This window comes from Lepisosteus oculatus, chromosome 13 (assembly GCF_040954835.1).
Source record: "Lepisosteus oculatus isolate fLepOcu1 chromosome 13, fLepOcu1.hap2, whole genome shotgun sequence".
Classification (NCBI taxonomy): domain Eukaryota; kingdom Metazoa; phylum Chordata; class Actinopteri; order Semionotiformes; family Lepisosteidae; genus Lepisosteus; species Lepisosteus oculatus.
In genome coordinates, this window is record NC_090708.1 from 27,555,316 (window position 1) to 27,576,886 (window position 21,571).

The 21,571-nt window shown below is 35.9% G+C and overlaps 1 protein-coding gene across 1 annotated transcript; it reads right to left on the reverse strand.

Annotated features, from left to right (window-relative positions):
* Positions 1 to 5,924: 5,924 nt before the first annotated feature.
* LOC138242263 (olfactory receptor 6N1-like) lies at positions 5,925 to 6,899 on the reverse strand. The gene has a single exon (XM_069197752.1). The coding sequence runs from the start codon at positions 6,897 to 6,899 to the stop codon at positions 5,925 to 5,927; it is 975 nt and encodes a 324-aa protein (XP_069053853.1).
* Between the last annotated feature and the right edge of the window lie 14,672 nt (positions 6,900 to 21,571).

A 21,571-nucleotide genomic window follows, 5' to 3' on the forward strand; every position in this document is an offset into this window, starting at 1 on the left:
AACTGCTTTTGCACAAATTGAACATACAGATGCAGCCATTCAAAACAAGCGGGTGATTACCGCATTATTTTGCGGTGCCCTTGACACGTTGTACCGCAAGTTACAGTATTAATACCGTAAATTCTCGCATAGCTCCACATAATACCACTTGGTACCGCAAGTAAAATAATAGTATCCGGAATTTCTGCAAGGTAGAGCTAATAAAGCTCAACCTCTCATGTTTGAGCTGTCGCCATCAAAGTATTTACCAAAGATATTACTAATGGTATTTATAATTAATGACCTTGGACAAGCTGTAAACTCAAAGCATTGCCCTGGTCCACATTCTTTTTTCATTGACCATCTTTGTAAAAGTAACACCACAGCTTTTCGCAATTACGCATTCGTTTCCAATCATGCAAAGTACAGTAATTTTTGAGAATCTCCGATTCACCATGCCTTTCACATGCTTATTAAAGAGATTGATTTAGGAACATAAACATATTACTGTATGCAAACTGTACTGTATACAGTATGTATATGTATATTTAATGTCTTTACAGTGCCCGTTTAAGTATTAAATATTTATATGGAATTTTACCACTGAAGGGAAATCTTAGTTGCTGAACATAAAAAGAATAGGAACATACTGTAACGCGTGTGAAGGCCATAAACAATATTAATTTTGGAACAAAAACATACAGTATTACAGTATGTAAACTGTATATGCCTGGTCTTGGTACTTAATACAAAAGTACACCAGTATTCCATTTCTCCCTAAACATTTTAAGCATCGAAGTCTTTAACTAACATGGGAAATAACGTGTGTATAAAAAGTGGTAGTTTTAAGCTTTTCTGCGAATACGCTCGATACCGGATTAAACAAGCATACTTTTAGAATTTGATTAATAGGGAATATAATGTGGAATCGCATTTCTAAAGAAATTAATAACGATATAATTATATTCATGTACTGCAACACAAGAATTGTATACGCTGTTTCAGCACACTTCATGCGTGTGTTACGGTAGCATGGTGGTTTAGGTGCTGGATTAATAACCCCCCAGGTTGGCTATTCAACTCCAACCAGCACCATGACTTTTTCTTTTAACAAACATTTCTTTGAAAAAATAGAATAGTAATATTATGGACAAATAATTGACAATAAATATAGAAAAACACATATTAAAATTGGGAAATTTGGTTTCAAAAGTCCTCATACCAACGATGCATATACTGTTTTCCTCTACGGTATGCTAATCTATTGTAGTGCATTCGCCCCCCTCTTAGGCTGCGCAAACAATCTTTTAGATTTCTATAGAGAAATAGAGGCTGTACAGTATGTGCTACAATATAAACATTTACTGTCAAACTTTAAATCAACAATTGATTTAAAGATGATCTGTCAAAGCGCAATGAAACCTATTACTCGATTCTTATGGACTCCCGATCCCGCCAGGGATGAAAAAAAAAACGGAATCTAAAGAAATAACAGTATACAGTAACTATGTTCATGCACAAACAGTAGCATTTTACATTATTAATTTGGGTGTCTCCTCTTGCCAGAAAGCACTAAATTGCATTTTGAGTGCGGTTTTGGACTTTTTTTTAAATTACAACCCATAAATAAGCTGATACTGTTTAGACTTTTAATTATTTTAAACTATTACAGCAGCACAATGTGCTTTTTCACAAAACCTCCTAGAGTATCGAAATATCTTGTGTCGTACAGCTTTTCAGCTAAATACTGTATATCTATCGATTATGCCTGACATAAGAGGTGCCTGATAAAAAACGGTTGAACAGCTCTGTTGGAGTTTCGTGAAAAAGGAGGTTTCGTGAAAAAGCTACAGGAGTGCCAATCGTAATCGTTTTTATTTTTAATCGTTCAATGCAATTGGCTGGTGGCATGTTCCGTAAGAGTACGGTAATTAAAACCATTAATACTTTCGTTGGAGTTTAAATAAAGTTGATGTTTTATCTAGGGACTGCTCGCCTGCGTCTGAATAGCGACTTCTAAACTGTGAAAACGTGTCTGTCTTTCCGTAGGGGGAAGGGAATCTGATCTGCAAGGCCCTTTGGCTACAAAAGTAAAAAGAAGGCACTCGCTCTCTCTCTCTCTTTTGATTATTACATCCAATAATCAAAAATTACACAATAAACATAGTCATCATAATAACGACCAACCAACAAAAACAACCATATAAACATAGTACCAACTAAAAACATAGATAACAACCACAATACAAAATCAAATATATCAAACCATTAAGCCAAACCATCCTCTAATTATCAACAAATCTCAATATCTTGTACAAATTATTCGAAATACAAACCAAAAACAGCCTGCAAACTCTCAAATTCTTCCAATTATCATAATCCCACCCCTTATGCAAAACCAAACCCTCCTCCTATCCCAGTTTATCCTCTTTATTATAAACAAAATCCATCTCAATTTTCAACATTAAGCATTACACAAAATCAATACCTCAACACTCCATATTCAACAACGATAATTCACAAACAGCCAGAACATGTAATTCCACTTCCTCCTTTCCATAGTCCCGCCCCTTATGCAAAACCAACATCCCACCCCTGTTCTAGTCAATTAAGCTTCCCCCTCTTTCACTTCTTTTTCCTCACCTTCAACCTTATCGCTCCCCCTTTACTCTCACCATCTGATTAAGAATGATTAAAAGCATTGTATTTTTGTCTGGATGCTGACAAAATATACACTCTCTCCGCTGGCGTTTGTAATCGTTTTTATTTTTAAATACATTTTAGCAAAGTCATGTATTTTAAAAATCTTAAGATTTCTTTATTTATGTCTTTATTTAGTGGTTTCATTAGTGACGAAGGCTAAACTTTCTTGGAAAAATGTCTTTTATGTAAACCACGTTTGCTATTAATTCATTTAGGGCTTTAGGACAGAATTGCTGTTTTTTATGCATGCCAAAAAATATCGGTGCCGTCGTCTCCACTTTAAAGGTACCCCCGTGCTGGAAGAATTTTACCTCAGAACATTTGCCCAGCGTACATAGACACATCCCGGAATTCTGACTTCATAGTGTAATGAAGAAATATTAAAGACTACTTAGTGTTAGTGTCCCATGGAAAGTATCTTATACACATATCTTTTTCTGTTGTCTTTGTTGATCTCTTGAGGATCCTTGTGATATTTTGAGCTCTCGTTGAATGATAAAAGTGTTGCAGTTTAAATAATTTTCGTTGTTAGAAATGATGAAACGCTCTGTTAAAAGCAAGGGAGTTTTTCTATCTGTTATAGTAAAAGAAAATGTTCGACGAACTAGGGATTGAACAGTTTTTCAGTGCTTGTACAATCGATGGAAATGTTCAAATAAATGTGCTAAAGAAATAAAAAAGTTATTCCTTTATCATATTGGCTAGCTAATGTCCCATCCTTGTTAGTTAGATCAACGAAATGCTGTGGTGGGTGTTACTTTTTGTTGGCTGGGCAGCTTGTCCCCCCCTCCCACTGAAGACTCGATCACTTGAAAATACCTGTGAAACCGGTTTAATTCGTCACAGCCAGCTCTCCCGCAGAGAGTGATGAAAAACACATGAAAGACTTTGGTGCTTAAAATATTTAGGGAGAAATGGAGTATTGCTGTGTGACTTGCGTAGTTAAAAGCTGCCTTTATTTTATTTCTTTCCGTCACCACCTGCCAGCGAGCTCTCCCGCACCCCGACCAGGGAGAGACACACAATGAAAAAGCACATCGTGCTTCTGTAATACAGTTTAAATTGTATTTCATTGCACTTTGACAGATCGTCTTTAAATCAACTGTTGATTTAAAGTTTTACAGTAAATGTTTATATTGTAACGCAAACAGCCTCCATTTCTTAATAAAAATGTAAACAATCGTTTGCGCAGCCTGAGAGGGGGGTCTGCTCTCACAATCCTCCATACACTCAAGTGAAAAATTAATAATGCCAATGTAAACATCGTATTTACAATTTGTTGATAATAAAAATGTTCTCTAAAGCTTCCGGTGTAGCACTGCTGCTGTATATAAACTTATTCAGGTTGTTGACAAGAGTTCAAACATATACTCCAGAGATCATGTGAGGGTGTGAAAATTGGCCAGAAAAGCAAGGTTTCTGAGCTGTGCAGTGTCTTTTAAACCAGAATCAAGACAGGTGATGATTGGTTGAAAGTTAAGCAAGCATTTCAGACCCACGTGGGGTTACCACGCCATGCAGGTTCTTTATTAGTTGGTCAAAGGTGAGAGATGAGTAGCAATGATCTCTGACATCTAGGACTGCAATCCAGATGTTCCCAAGAATCTCACAGACAGATAGGCACCAGGAATGGCCATTGATCATGATCATGGCTGGGCACATCCCCATTTGGGAGCTGCTCCTTATCTGAGAGAAAACACCTTAAATTAGAACTGTGTGAATAGCTTCTCTGTGGTGCAGACACTCTCTGAGAAAGAGAGATGGGGCCTCATTTAGGAAATAAAGAGAGAAATTTAGGATTTAACTGCAGATAGTATTCTATTTAGGTTAGTGAGTTCAACTTGGCTATTATGAATCAATCGACAGAACAACAAGGAGTCTTCACAAAGATTCACAGCACATTAAATACATTTATTGATAGAGAAAACATTTTGGACATAAAAGCATTCAGGAAAAAAAACATGGAAGTCTGCCTTGAAACAGACGTTAGCTCATTACATGAGAATGATAAAACATTAGCGAGTATGAAGAAGAGAAAAATGAAAATAAGGATAATATATTTAGTATACTGTTAGTTACAGTAATTCACAAACTTAATCAACATTCCAGTGCTCATAAGTAACTACTGCTACATAACTGAATTAAATTTACATCAACATCTGTTAATATAACAATTTAATTCTCTAGAGCAGTTATGGTGAATATTGAATTCGATTTGTAACTCCAGTGCAGAAAGATGTGGAAACTGCTGCGTCCATCGCAGTGCCATCCAATTCATGCTCTGCTGGCTCAATGCTACTCCAGTAATGAGGCAGCTCTAGATATCAGAGGTAAGAAAGACACAAGGACTCTGCAGTAGCCTCACATTGACAGAAAGTTCTTTCCAATAGTCTGTTCGGGTTAGCATTGAGCTGAACTGGGACCAGGTCTGTGCACAGGGTGGTGACAGCTTAGTCGGAGGAAATCACACAAAAAAGAAGAAATTTGATTTGCTCCCATTTGCGTAGTGGCTCATGTTGCATAACGCTATATTTAGGAGTGTCGACAAAAGTGCAACTGTATTGCTATGATGATCAAGCGGAGGCATGATGATAGCTACCTTGTTTCAAGGACTTGCTGCAAGCTAGACCTCGGCAGAATTCTGTCTTTATGTATAGGCTCACACTCTAACTTAGTGCTTTGGAAAAAAAAAAATTACAGTCCCACAGCTAAGATAACAAGTGTGGTTCTGTTGTCTGTCAGCCAGACCCACACCCTACTTGTCACTGATTGGTTGGTCATCTTGTTTGATGATTGAACATGGCCTGTGACTCTTAAGATTATGTCCAGATGTTTATGGATATTAGTGCCAGACATCCAGGCACCAGCAGTGGACATCTTTAGGAGTATGAGTATGAACAGTGGATCTGTACTGTCCTGGGAGAGGTTTTTATTCAGAATATAAACTCATCTCCCTTTCTTTCCTGCACTCAAACACCACTAGGTCATTCTGTGGCTAAGATCACAGAAATGGGCCTCACTGGAGTTTCAGAACAAGCCCTCTTTCTAAGGTCATCAATAAGCCTTGCTGCTACATTCATTTAAATGTTCAGTTCAAAGTACACATTATATTTTTTCTTAACCTTGGAGATGTATTCTACTTTCAAATTACTTTGAAATATTAAAATATGGTTGTCAGCAAAATAGCTTCTGTGTTTCTTCCTTTGAATGATAAATTAAAGAATTAAAACGTATCATATGACTTATAGTCTTGTGTTGAAAATATTCTTTCCAGTGTGCTGGAAAGAGGTGTGTAACTTCAGGTATCTGTGAGCAGCTGCCTTGATTTTCTCATTGCTTAAGCTGTAAATTATCGGGTTAATAAAAGGAGTGAGAAAATAGTGCACTGCACCAATGAAGATACGTCCATCAGTAGGGATACTTTCCACTTTCAGCCCAATATACACCACAGCACTGGACATATAGTACAGGAAGACAAGAATCACATGTGAAGAGCACATTGAGAAGGCCTTCTTACGGCTCTCCAATGTTTTCATCTTTATCACTGAGCATATAATTCTGTAGTACGACCACAGGACAAACAGAACAGGAATGTAAATTACAACCATTGCAAGGCACAAAGCAAAGCTCACCTGTGCTGTGACATCACCACAGGCTAATGACATTACAGTGGTATAGTCACAGACAATGTGCTGGATAAGATTTGATCCACAAAATGGCAAAGTGCTTGCCAGTAATACAGGTGTTAAGGGCACAAGGAAGCCCAGCACCCAGGCTGAGGACATCATTGTAATACAGACCTTGCTGCTCATGATGTTATTGTAATGTAGAGGTTTCACTATAGCAACATAGCGATCATAAGCCATGACTGCAACAAGGAATACTTCTACAACTGCAAATGTGGTAAAAAAATACATTTGTGCAAAACAATCAGAGAAGGATATGGTCCTTTTATGACCTAAAAGAACTACCAACAACTTGGGTATGACAGTGACAGTTATCAGTACATCTAAGACAGCCAAGTTCCAGAGGAAGAAGTACATGGGTGTATGGAGCCGTTGATCTAGGGAAATTAACACCACGATGAGTAGATTACCCAGGAAAGTGGCCAGGAGGAGAATGAGGAAGAAGATAAAGAGAGCAGAATTGTACTCCTGCAGGCCTGGCAATCCCACGATGATGAAGTCAGAGTGCAGGGTGACATTGGTTCCTCCCATTGGTCAAAGTCTCAGCAGCTCTGGCTGGGAACAGGATGCCAAAAAACAAGTGTACATCCAGTGCATTACTAGTTTAGATAATGAACCATTAAGGAATTTTAAACCATAAAATTAATATATATATAATATTAATGCTTTATTTGTTCAAGGTATGAGATTCAAAAATTAAAAGAAGTTATGCGCTGTCTTTTTAGCACACAATTTTGCCTCTTTATGTTTCAATTTGACATTCTCATTGTTATATTTTAAACAATGTCGGACATTTGTTCCTGAGATATCTATTGGATACATACATTTGTAGAATGAGATATCATAAGAGCAATACCATATTTATAATGCCTTGCAGAGATTTTCACCGCATTCCTACGACAAAAAAACCTTCAATAATACTAACATTCATACTTATCTGGTAAATGCCACCGAAGGATTTTTGCACAGAAGGATTTTTCTCCTGTGCTGCTTGATACTAATACAATCAAGTACCTATGGGACACCTCCAGATTGTGTACATCTTCATTTTAAAGTAGTCTCAAGCATATGCAACCTAGAGGCAGCATATCATTAATTTCTCACTGTGCAATTGGGTGGTCTGTCACAGTTCTTAGTTTTCTGAACCTCTCTAGGCTCTTGTGTGCCATTGGTCCTCTTTTGGAGGACCTGCTCCATCCCAAAAGTCCAGTTTTCCACTCTGAGGTATTACTATAACTATCAGATCATTTTCTCTCTATCACCTGCAAAACTGTTCTATTCTAACTTCTGTTCTAACTTCTATTGTCGGGAGGACAGAAATGGGACCAATTTCCTTAAACTTGTTTTCTCTCCATAGAATAAATGTCATGTTTCATTCCTGTATACCTGGCACAATAAATTGGGCTCACCCATTTATGGCCAGCCATTGCTACATCTGGAAGTAAATGTCCTCAAAAAACCTACTGGTGCGTCTTACCCAATTTAACCGTTTCTAACTAAACATTAATCTAAAGTGGTATTCATCAGAAACATACTGTATTCTTTGAAGAGTATTGGGCAATATCTCAACAACACAGTGATGTGACTTAGCAGTTTATGTTTCATAAAAACAGTACATTTGTTTTCTAGAAAAATAAAAACCTGGTTTGTAAACAATCACTGAATTCATTTTTAAGAGGACAGAAACTGAAACTGAAAAGCTGACTCCTTTCTACAACAGTATTTCACAAAAGATTTTTAGTTTGATATAGTCTTTTGTTCTGAAAAAAGGCATCCATTTTGTCAGAAAGATGTCAGACTTAAGCTACATCAAGAGACCAAAACACTATATATGCAGATGCAGCCATTCAAAATGCACGGTAAAACACTGTACCATGCGAAATTATCTACAGTTTAGCACGTTATATCACAGGATATGAGTGACTGGCCAAAAGTAACTGGTTGTTAGTGAAACGATTGCTTCTTTACTGTGCATTTTTAAATCCGCTTAATATTGAATATTAATATGGAATTTTACAACTAAAGGGAAACTTAAGTAGCTGAGCATAAAAAGAAGAGGAGCATAATGTGTCTGAAGGTCATAAACGATATTAATTTAGGAATATAATCATGTTATGTAAACTGTATATGGCTGATATTGGTAGTTTAAAAAATACACACCAGTATTCCACTTTCTTCCTACATTTTACATTTTAAGCATCAAAGTCTTTCATTCAGTTACATACCGTGGTTATTTTGGAAAAGTTTTTACGTGCTCCTTCTGAGTAAAGGTTATATATGTCATAAAGTTATAATGTTTTAAAATTTCCTATGAATACTTGTGCTCATTTTCGCAGTAAAAAATGGATACTTAATAGAATTTTATTGTCAATACAATATGGAATTGCATATCTAAAGAAATTAATAATGATATAACTATATTCATATAGATCAAATTATTACAGTAATACAATTTCTTTATAAACATCTGCATCAATTTGACTCATTCACCGGCGATTACTTAGAAACTTTTTGCCTGCCTTTTTCAGTTATAGCTTAAGTTGTCAAGCAGAGTGGTGGTCTAATGGCTTTAGTGTGTGACCTGCATGCTGGAGGTTGGTAGGTTTGAACCCAGCTCTCGCCATGAGTTTTCTTTTAACAAATAATTTATTTGAAAAACTAAAATTGTCAATATTATCGACACTATATTGAATGTGTTGGTATTTCTAAATATCACAACATGTTAATAGTTAAGTGATTTATTAATAACTAATAAATTAATAATAATGAATAATTTCAAGCTGTTTGTATTTTAAAATTGTATTTTGTGCAAGGTGATTTGTCACTTCTTTCACAAATTTCAAGTTACTAAACGTCTATTTTTGAGACAGGGTTTTCCAGACCTCTGTTTAATTTCTGAAACTTCCTCTGTATTCTATATTTTAACCTTTTCTATGAATACTTGCGCTCGTTATCGCAGTAAAAAACCTCTTACATTTTAGAATCCGCTAAATAGGGAATATAATATGGAATCACTTATCTAAAGAAGTTAATAACTATCTTAATTTAAGGAGCTAAATATATGTATTTATATAGCTGGTAGTATTACTGTAATCCACTTTCTTTGTAAACATGTTTTATTTTTAATTTGACTCATTCTAAGCTGTGATTCTAAGCAGCCCATTGGTACTGTGGGTTTGCCAATAGGGGTTATGCCCAGGCCTGTGGTTCTCAAACTGTTGTGTACACTGAAAAAATGGAAATTAAAATTTGAATAATTAAAAATTATGTCAATTTTTCATCTGTAATTTAGTTAATCGGATTCAGAAAGTTTGAGACGGGTTTTCATACTTTCTATTTTAATAAAATTAGTTTACAAATGCAGCCATTCAAAACAAGTGAGGTACACCACGGTACCATGCAGTGGGCGTGTCGCATCAAAACGCGATATGACGCAGTGTAACACATCATATAACGTCATATTGGAAAGTATCCGGAATCACCTTGTAAAACCGCCAGGAGGAGCCAATAAAGCTTAACCTCTCATGTACAGCATTTGAGCTTTTAAATTTAAACTGTGTATTACAGCATGTTAATCATCAGTCATTAAAAAGTTGGTATATTTTATGAAAGCAAGATTGCTCAGTTGGGCAAAAGTACACAACCTACCTTTACCATAAATATTTTAATTATGCAGAAATATTTTATGCATTCAAGCCTTTACCGAAGATATTACTTATAGTATTAATAATGAATGACCTTGGACAAGCTGTAAACTCAAAGTATTACGCTAGTCCACATTATTTGTAACAGTCATTTTAAATGAAAATACTTTATTTTTTAATCGAAAAAAGTAACACCACAGCATTTCATTGATCTGACTAACAAGGATGGGACTTTAGCTATCCAATATGATAAAGGAATAAATTACTTTTTTTGTTTATTTCTTTAGCACTTTTATTTGAACATTTTCATCGATTGTACAAGCACTGAAAAACTGTCCAATCCCTAGTTCGTCGGGCATTTTCTTTTAGTATAACAGACATAAAAACTCGAAAAATTGACTTAAACTGCGACACTTTTATCATTCAACGAGAGCTCAAAATATCACAAGGATCCTCAAGAGATCAACAAAGACAACAGAAAAAGATATGTAATAAGATACTGTACATGGGAATCCAAGCTTTTTTATCTACGCTTAGAAGTAGTCTTTAAAATTTTTCATCACACAGTGAAGTCAAAATTCCGGGATGTGCCTATATTAGAAAATATAGGACTTCTTTGAATGTATGTCAGGCAATCAGACTTTAGGACCGGAATTATCCGTTTCATAATGGGGAATATAGTGTAAAATCCTGGGTTCTGTAAAATGTTTCAGGCATTCATGTGAAGGGCAACAGAGCTTTCACTGGCCGATTATCATCTAAATATCTAAAAATATGTATCTATATAGCAGATAGTATCATTGTATTCCACTTTCTTTGTAAACACAGTAAAACAGATTCACAACACGACGCTGTGTCACTGTATAAAACACCCTATATTGTAATAAGCTGCTAAGCTAAGAATAGGAATGTTCCTGCTGTCAGAGGGGGTGGAAAGTGCCTGCGGTCATTTAATTAGTATTACAGTTCGCACTGATTGCTCAAAAAATGGCATTAAGCACTTAAAATTAATATGGTCAATAATAGTAAACTGTAACATGCTGTAACAAGATCGGCTAAACTGGGAAGAAAATGCTTTTAGAGAAAATGTTTCATGTGTGAAGAACATAGATCCCCAATCAAATTTCAACCAACCCTGCCCCTACTGCTATTAGACTATACACAAAGCACTGAAATCTTTCAAGCTGATGATCAGGTGTTTCCGTCAACACCTTCCAGCAGCACTCCCGTGCCCAGACGAGAGAGAGACACAAGACAAGCCCGCCAGCCCGAGAGAGAGTGAGAGAAACACCAAGGGGTGCGGAACCAGGAAACTATTCACATGGAAAACAGGCAATCTCCCCAAACTGTCCTCCCATTTCAATGTTACCTGGATAATTCTTTATTTAGAACTCACTCTCCCCTCTGCCTGTCTGACTTTTTTTAGTTTAGAAGGATTTAAGCAGGATTTTAGATGAAAGGCAGCAACCTCAATCAAGCCCAAATTATAATTGAACCCATTCAGAACCTACATTACATTTTACCATTTCATTCTGAGCAGAAGACCCTCACACCTGAAGAAGGCTTGCGTTTTCTCTCTTCTCTTTTAAGCATGTGTACAATGCTGTAATACAGTTTAAAATAGTTTAAAAATTTAAACAGTATCAACTAAACTCCATTATTATAAGTATCGAGTGGTATTAAATAAATACAGCTTTTTAGTATAGATTACACTTTTCTAAAATGTATTTAAAAAATCAAAATGATTACAATCTAATCTTTCCACGTTTGATCCCAAAATCCCAAGAAAAATAAATCTAAACAGGGAGAAAGCTATGCTGAAAGTTTATTAAGATACTTCAAAGACAAAGATAACAATTTATGTTGCATTTGTCTGATTGTGAATCAAAAATACATTTAATTAAACACACGTTTGCGATTTAAATCAAAATGGGGGTAATAGGGACTCTCTCTCTTATTATCAACAATAGTTCAATTGTGGCTCTTCTCAGATACTGTAGTTCAGCATTCAGGTAAATTGCCAGGTGAAATAAAAACAGGTTTCGATAGTTAATAACCACTTTTTATGCATTGATTTTTCTTCCTCCTGCTCAGTTTAGAAATCTGTGTACGCTGTAAGGTTTTTACTTCCTAATTAAACTTTTAAAATACGCATTTCGAATAGAAGCAGCATATGCTGTTGTCTTCCTGTTATGTAGAACAGCGGAAATGAAAATGCAGACAAACTAGGGATTGGAAAGTTTCCAAGTGCTTGTACAATCAATGGAAATGTTCACATAAAAGTGCAAAAGAAATAAAAAAATAATTTATTCCTTTATCATATTGGCTAGCTAATGTCCTCTCTTTTCTAGTTACCTATGGCTGTGTTTCTGCTTTGCGTAGAAACAAGTGACTATATTCTCAGGCGGAGGAACATAAACAGCTTAATTTTCGTGTTAAATAATTTTTTTCAATTAAAATTCATTCTATACAGCAATCGCATATTTGGGGACTGTTTCATAAAACTTTGATGCTTAAAATGTTTAGGGAGAAATGGAAGACTGGTGTGTATTTTTTCTTTAAACTACCAAGACCAGCCATATACAGTACAGTTTACATACAGTAATATGTTTATGTTCCTAAATTAATATAGTTTATGACCTTCAGATACGTTATGCTCCTCTTCTTTTTATGCTCAGCTACTAGAATTTCCCTTTAGTGGTAAAATTTCACATAAATATTCAATACTAAGGGGATTAAAATGTGCACAGTAAAGAGATTAAATATTTAAATCTTTTCACTACCAACCAATGCACCATGAGTGCCCCTGTCGGTCATTTTGGCCAGCCAGTCACTTACCGCGGTAGACTGCGGTGGCTTGTGGGTAGTTGTGTGTGGTATGGGTTTGTACCGTACATTTTGAATGGCTGCATCTGTATGTGTCAAATATGAGCCTATGTACTTTGCTACAGTACGTCGATATAGCGCACACTATTACTTGAGTGTTCAGACTCCCCTTGAGTTTTCAGAGACACAGACTAGCACCACATTCACCAACAGAGCAAGTGATTGAAAATGAATACCTTGCAAAAATCAAGTATTATGTCATGACCGAATGGAATAAACGCCAAGAGTACTGACGCCGGCTCCATTAGATCACACACACCTGTTGAGAACAAGGAGGATTATACATCAGCCACAAGGGTTTTACCATATTTAAACATAAAAAAGAGGACATCCTGAGGAACTTTCCTATTGCCTTATCTGGGAAGGGGATCGGGATGGAGAAGGTTTTCAAAATATCCCCCATTTTATGTTCATTGGTATAATAACTGTGATGAGGTTTAACTGTGTGAAATGCACGTGTCCCCTCTGCTGCAATAACAGTATCCTCTGTTTTGCTGCCAGATTTTACAAAATAATCTGTTAATTTGGTTGACGAACTCTCCTCGAATTGCCTTTTTGTGTTTGTCTGAGTCAACATGAGCTTGCAAGTCAAGTATACCTTTATTTGCCAGGAGGCAAAAGTATCAGGCTTACGCACCATTCTTTCTCTTTCTAACTATCTTTTAAACCTTTGTTAATTATTCTTCATGGAGAAATAATGGAGTCGAAATCCCAGACATTTTTGGTTATTTGAAAATTCCTCCTGGATGGAGATATAAGGATCAAATTAGAGGACATGGTCAGAAAAATCAGGACCTATGATAACTGTATCGGCCACCGACACTAGCTCTGCTGCTGAACCTGACACAGACAGCACTGCTAGTGTTAGCAAGTGTTGGAAAACAGATACAAGGCGGTACAATCCAAATTAAGTGCTTCGTGCTATTTTTATGATACAGTGCCTTGCGAAAGTATTCGGCCCCCTTGAACTTTTCAACCTTTTGCCACATTTCAGGCTTCAAACATAAAGATATACATTTTTTATTTTATGTGAAGAATCACCAACAAGTGGGACACAATTGTGAAGTGGAACGAAATCTATTGGATTTTTGAAACTTTTTTAACTAATAAAAAAATGAAAAGTGGGGCGTGCAAAATTATTCGGCCCCTTTACTTTCAGTGCAGCAAACTCACTCCAGAAGTTCAGCGAGGATCTCTGAATGATCCAATGTTGTCCTAAATGACTGATGGTGATAAATAGAATCCGCCTATGTGTAATCAAGTCTCTGTATAAATGCACCTGCTCTGTGATAGTCTCAAGGTTCTGTTGAAAGCGCAGAGAGCATCATGAAGACCAAGGAACACACCAGGCAGGTCCGTAATACTGTTGTGGAGAAGTTTAAAGCCGGATTTGGATACAAAAAGATTTCCCAAGCTTCAAACATCCCAAGGAGCACTGTGCAAGCGATCATCTTGAAATGGAAGGAGTATCAGACCACTGCAAATCTACCAAGACCTGGCCGTCCCTCTAAACTTTCAGCTCAGACAAGGAGAAGACTGATCAGAGATGCAGCCAAGAGGCCCATGATCACTCTGGATGAACTGCAGAGAACTACAGCTGAGGTGGGAGAGTCTGTCCATAGGACAACAATCAGTCTTACACTGCACAAATCTGGCCTTTATGGAAGAGTGGCAATAAGAAAGCCATTTCTCAAAGATATCCATAAAAAATCTCGTCTAAAGTTTGCCACAAGCCACCTGGGAGACACCCCAAACATGTGGAAGAAGGTGCTCTGGTCAGATGAAACCAAAATCGAACTTTTTGGCCACAATGCAAAACGATATGTTTGGCGTAAAAGCAACACAGCTCATCACCCTCAACACACCATCCCCACTGTCAAACATGGTGGTGGCAGCATCATGATTTGGGCCTGCTTTTCTTCAGCAGGGACAGGGAAGATGGTTAAAATTGAGGGGAAGATGGATGCAGCCAAATACAGGACCATTCTGGATGAAAACCTGTTGGAGTCTGCAAAAGACCTGAAACTGGGACGGAGATTTATCTTCCAACAAGACAATGATCCCAAACATACAGCAAAATCTACAAAGGAATGGTTCACAAATAAACGTATCCAAGTGTTTGAATGGCCAAGTCAAAGTCCAGACCTGAATCCAATCGAGAATCTGTGGAAAGAGCTGAAAACTGCTGTTCACAAACGCTCTCCATCCAACCTCACTGAGCTCGAGCTGTTTTGCAAGGAAGAATGGGCAAGAATTTCAGTCTCTCGATGTGCAAAACTGATAGACATACCCCAAGCGACTTGCAGCTGTAATCGCAGCAAAAGGTGGCTCTACAAAGTATTAACGCAAGGGGGACGAATAATTTTGCACGCCCCACTTTTCATTTTTTTATTAGTTAAAAAAGTTTCAAAAATCCAATAGATTTCGTTCCACTTCACAATTGTGTCCCACTTGTTGGTGATTCTTCACATAAAATAAAAAATTTATATCTTTATGTTTGAAGCCTGAAATGTGGCAAAAGGTTGAAAAGTTCAAGGGGGCCGAATACTTTCGCAAGGCACTGTATGTGTGTGAGAGTGTGTGGTTCCTATGAAAAGATGATTTGTAGGTGGTACTTGGATTCTTTGGTTTGATCAGGGGGTGATACTTGGCCCAAAAAGTTTGAGAACCACTGGTCTAGGTGATCTGAGTTCAATTCCCACTTCAGGCACAAGTTGTTCTTCTAGCAAAGACTTAAAAAAATAAAATGGTCAATATTACTATATTTTTTTTTGTTTTTAATATATTATAACATATTGAAAGTAAAGTTATATTAATAATGTAATAAAAAGGTGAATGACACAGAGCCTGAAACCTACAGACTTAAAGTTCACGATTTATGAAAAATTTCACAATATTTAGTACCTGGTTGCATTTTTAGAAACCTTAGTGTGAATAAAGCTGATCCCAGGTACAAGTGCTATATTTTTTATACATAAGCTAAAGCCTTCTGAATCTCTCAAAAACATAAAAATGTAACATAATATTGTGTGGCACAATGGGCAACTGATTCTTTTTATTTTAAAGAAAATCAAAAACAGGAAACAATAACATGTGTGCCCAAAATAGACATTGCATGATTTTAAAACCCATTTTTTTTAAAACACGAAATCTGCGAAAAATGGGTGATTTTTCTTCCATGTGATCAGCTTTGAATCTTTGTGTAAGCTGTAAGATTTTTTTTTTGTTTTTAATTAAACATTTTAAACTCTTTAATTTTGTAAATGCAGCACACATTTCTTACAGATACACAGACACAGACAGACACATTCTTCCGTCTTTCCTTGGTGTGAAGAAAATTAGCAGGTGGCTGAGAAAACAGCGCACTGCCCACTGAGCTCAGTCAGAAAAGAGGCAGTACCGTAAGGAAACCGTTCTGCAGCTTGCAGTGTTTATGACACTGAGAGTGTCTGCCTTTAAAACTTAATAATGGAATGTAAATTATTTATTTTAACTTTAAATCTTTTATTCTCATTAAACATAGCCTTCTCACCAGTTAGTTTTATATTTGAAACCATCGTTAAACAAAGCAGAGGCTTATTGTACTTTGTAATGATATTACACATGGAATGATTATACATTGTAATCGTTTTTATTTTTTTTTAATAAATGTTAGAAAAGTTTCATCTACACAAGTATCACAGCCTATTTTCGATTGTATTTCTGAATGTTATGTCGCAGTTCAATATTTTATATACATCTAAATGAAGTCAGGTGCAAAAACAATAAGTAAACAATAGTAAACAATAATAAGTATTACAATTCGCACTGTGATGAATTTTTGCACTTCCACATCTTGTAAAATCTTTCATTTGCAAGACTGTGTTCAAACATACATTAAATCTGACTATAAAAAAAGTGAAATACAGACTGATAAAATAATAAATGAAGGTAAAATATAATTTAAAATTAAACCAGGGTTCACTTTTTTCGGACAAAAATGAGAACAGGTCAGGCAGGCAGAGGGAAGGCGGAGGCGTCTTCCCACCTCTATGACTAAAATGCCAAATAGATATGACTTAAGTGACATACAGAGCAGAAAACGTTTGGTGCTGTCTTCTCCGATTTAAAGGTTCACTAGGAACAGGGCGCCCTCTAGGTGTACTGGGCATGACAATACTGACTTTTTAATGTTTAATGATTAACATGCTGTAATAAACAGTATATAATTATCAAAAGTCTAAAGAGTATACAATTTAAATTCTTAATTGGAAAAGATTGTCCCTCATCTGTGACCAGGATTCGAAACCGGGCATTTTCTGGTGACAACTTAAATGCTGTACATGAGATGTTAAGCTTTATTAGCTCCACCTTGTGGTTTTACAAGATGCTTCCAGATACTTTTATCCTATTTAAAAAAAACATGCAGTATGATGCGTTATATTGAGCCACGTCCACAAACGTTTTAACACAGCGTACCTCGTTCATTTTGAATGACTGAATCTGTACAACATTTCCAAAAGCATATTAACTCATGTTGTTCCTGAAATGTATTTTAAGGTTATGCATGATCTGACATAATTCTGATATGCTGATCTTAAGCACACTGAGAAAATAAAGAAAAACAATAAAATGTCTGCAATTGTAAATGACATGCAGTTTATCCTTAGGACTCTCTAGGAAAACAGAAATTAAGATACAGACTGCCAAAGCTTGGGACTTTTTTATGTAATTCTTATATTTCAGCAAATTATGTTTATTTGTTTGAAAGATACATGAAGTTTTCATTGTCCCATTACTGTACAGTACACTCTGAGTTTGAGTCTGCTCTGTGTGTTTTGAGTAACTAAAGGAAAAGTTTATTTACAAAACTCATCAACCACAATTTTTGTGGTATTATAAGATAATTTCTCCAAACATAAAAACTTAAGGGGATACATTACAATTATTTAGATATATTGATATTTTCCCAAGTTCTTTACCTACCTCATTACAGGAGTCGGAGCCTGTTCTCTCTGCTCTTCCAGCACTGAACACAAACACTTGCTGGACAAGAAAATGTTCTTCTTAGGTCAGGAGCTTTTATAGGAATCTCTTCACAGTAACCCAGGAGGCTGCTGAGTGCAAAGCAGTATCTATAGCTCTTGTTAATCCAGAGAGACAGAACATGAGAGTTAGAGGGAACTGTCCCAAAGGGCAAATGGAAAAAAAAATTAAGTTGGAAAAAATTAAACTTTAAGATTGAAAATTGTTACATGAAGAAGCTGGGGAACAGAAACTACAAAAGGACCTCCACTGAGGAAACATAGTTGCATGGTTGTTTAAACTGTATTTGTATAATTTTAAGAGGAAGCACATGGCATCTTGGATACAAGATCTTTCTGCAGAGCAATAAACAGGAGTTTGTTCCATAGTATTACTAAGAAGGCAAAATTTATAAGGCAGACTGTGAGAGGGATAGAACTGGAGTAGTCTTCACAGAACTTCACATTATGAGCTGCTCTTTAAATGGGTCACATATATGAATTTAAATAAACACATTTATAAACAACTTGTAAGGTTAAACAGATTAATGAATTTATCCTTTAGTAGCACATTGTTAAACTATGAACAACAGTACTACAGATGCAGCCATTCAAAATGTGCGGGCGATACCGCATTATTTTCCGGTACGCTGTACGCAGTCTACCGCAAGCTACCGGTAAATACCGCGAGTTACCGGTAAATACCGCTAGTTACCGTAAACTCTCCTATAATACGAAAAGCAAAATAATAGTATCCGGAATTTCCGCAAGGTGGAGCTAATAAAGCTCAACCTCTCATGTTTTGAACTGTGGCCTTCAGTCTTTAACGAAGATATTACTAATTATATTAATAATGAATGATCTTGGACAAGCTGTAAGTGTAAACTCAAAGTATTGCCCTGGTCAACATTTTTTTTTATTGACCATCTTTGTAAAAGTAACACTTGTAAAAGTAACCGTCTATCTAATTTTACCACTGAAGGGAAATCTTAGTAGCTGAGCATAAAAAGAATAGGAGCATACTGCAACGCGTGTGAAGGCCATAAACGATATTAATTTTAGAACATAAACATACAGTATATGGCTGGTCTTGGTACTTTAAAGAAAAAAATACACACCAGTCTTCCATTTCTCTCTAAACATTTTAAGCTTCGAAGTCTTTAACTAACGTGATACCGGAGTCAACAAGCATACTTTTAGAATTTGATTAATAGGGAATATAATATGGAATCGCGTATCTAAAGAATTTAATAACGGTATGATTATATTCGTGTACTGCGACAGGGCTGTGTAAGGCTGTTTCGCCTCCCTGTTCATGCGAGTTGTCTTGTAGCCTACTGGTCTAGGTGCATGACTAACAATGCACAGGTTGCGTATTCGAATCCAGCTGGTGCTGGACTTTTCTTTTAACAAACATTTCTTCGAAAAAATAGAATAGCGATATTATGGACAATCAATTGACTTTTATTTTTCAAAATATCGCAACATGATCGATTCTAAGTCATTTTTGATAACAATGAATAGTCACCTTCTTCCCTTCTGACAGCTGTTCCTGCTTCTATTGTGTGTGTGTGTGCAACAGAGTAAATTTTTATAGAGAAATGGAGGCTGGACAGTATGCGTTACAAAATATACATTAATATTGATTTGAATCGCGTTTTGATTTAAATCGTAAACGCGTGTTTAAATATATGTGTTTAAAGGCAATATACTGTATAAAAGCGCTGATTCCTATGGAGTGTGTTCCGCCGGGGATTCAGAAAAATTATTTTAAATAGGCTGATAAAGCTTAGACTACTGTAACTGCATTCTAGCCTGTATTACAACAGAACATTGGACAATGCAACGTAAATTGCAAAAATGCACTTGGAATCTGTCCAAGCCCTCCTACAAAAATTATTAAAACTGCGACACTGATCATTCATCTCTAAATAAACTTTATTTTATATAGCGTTTTAAGCGAATAGGCAATTAGATTGCTCATAAACCTAATCGCTTTTTCTACATAAACACAGCGTGATTGCTCTCTGAAAATGATTTTCCTTTATATTTACAGTAGCCTCAGATTTCAACTATAGATCGTATTATTATAAACTTTCTTGGAAAAATGTATTTTATGTAAACCATGTTTGCTATTAATTCATTTAGGGCTAAAATACGTTAATTGTCTTCCAATCGAGTCAAGTTGACATTGGAAGCTTGCCACACCCGGACTGTTAAACCAACACATTAGCACGTCAAAGCCCATTGAGGGTATTGAGCCAGTATTGGCTTATTATCTGTCTACTCCCCACCTTTGTCCGTCTGACTCTGGTCTTCTAGCTGTCCTTAAGAACATCTACATTCTGTGGGTGACAGGGTCTTCTCTAGCTGCACCCCAGAGCTCTCAATTTGTATTCCCAGTGATATCAGTCACGTACCCTGAGTGCATTTAAATCTAACCTCAGAACCTTTCTTTTCAGAAGACTTAGTGTATGTATCTGCTTCATTTTCTAATTTTGGTAGCACCTCTAACTGCTTGTCTTTCTTATATGTATTTACTTTGTAATCTGTGGTCCTTTTATCTGTTTTTATATCTACTGTATTGCTTTGAGATGCCACTTTTAAAGGTGATATATAAAATAAAGTTTTTTATTATTGTTATAGAGAAACATGATCAGTTTTCCCTGGTTCAGATAAAAAGATCTAAAGCATACTAGTTTGTCACTCTTCTCATTCCCTTTGCTAAATAACTTTTCATACTAATCTGATCAATCTAACTGCCTGTTTTTTGTGCTTTCTCTATCCTGCTAGATTTGCAATTATTCTGAAAATTTTCTTCTTGAAATAACTCATTTCTAAATACGTTTTTTCACTGTTAACATCTTGCAGCAACTCTGCGACAAAATATACACTTAGCACAGTTCATCCTGCTACCAACATTGAATAAAAAAAATCTTATGATTTCTATATTTATGTCTTTATTTAGTGGTTTCATTAGTGACAAAGGCTAAACTTTCTTGGAAAAATGTATTTTATGTAAACCACGTTTGCTATTCTGCACTATAGTCATGGCTTTTTTTCTGTTTGTTTATTTCAAAGCAACACCTGCTCCATTTCTAAAACTTTTTGCCCATGTGCATTTTTGTGCACTTTAACGTCCTGAATTTTCATTTGCATTAATTTGTAGAATGAATTTGAGTTTTAGCCTTAAGTTTTCACTATCTTTTGTTTCTTGTCCTACAACTGTTATTATTGATCACCGAATTATTGTACTTGACATGACTTCATTCAGTCTTTCCTGAAGGTCTATGACAGGCAGAGAGAGTGCTATTTCTGGTGCGATCTTTTGCAGCTGACATTTCACTGTTTTAAACTAACAAGAAATTAGATTATAAATCAGTTATTCTATATAAACAAAGCGTAATTGCCCTCCGAAAATCCTCTTTTTCTTGTTCGTTTTAGAGACCTTGATCGAAACTGATTTTAGATGTCAGAAAGGATTTATTTTCTCTGTATTTCCTACATTGCTTTGATGAGATTTTAACTTTATATCTAACTTTATATCTAGGCTCAGATTTCAACTATAAATCGTACAGTAATTAATAGCAGTAAATACTGATGTTTTGCGCCCTCTTACCACAAAAATATGTTTTATAGTTGGGATTAACTTTATTTCCTACGCGTATCT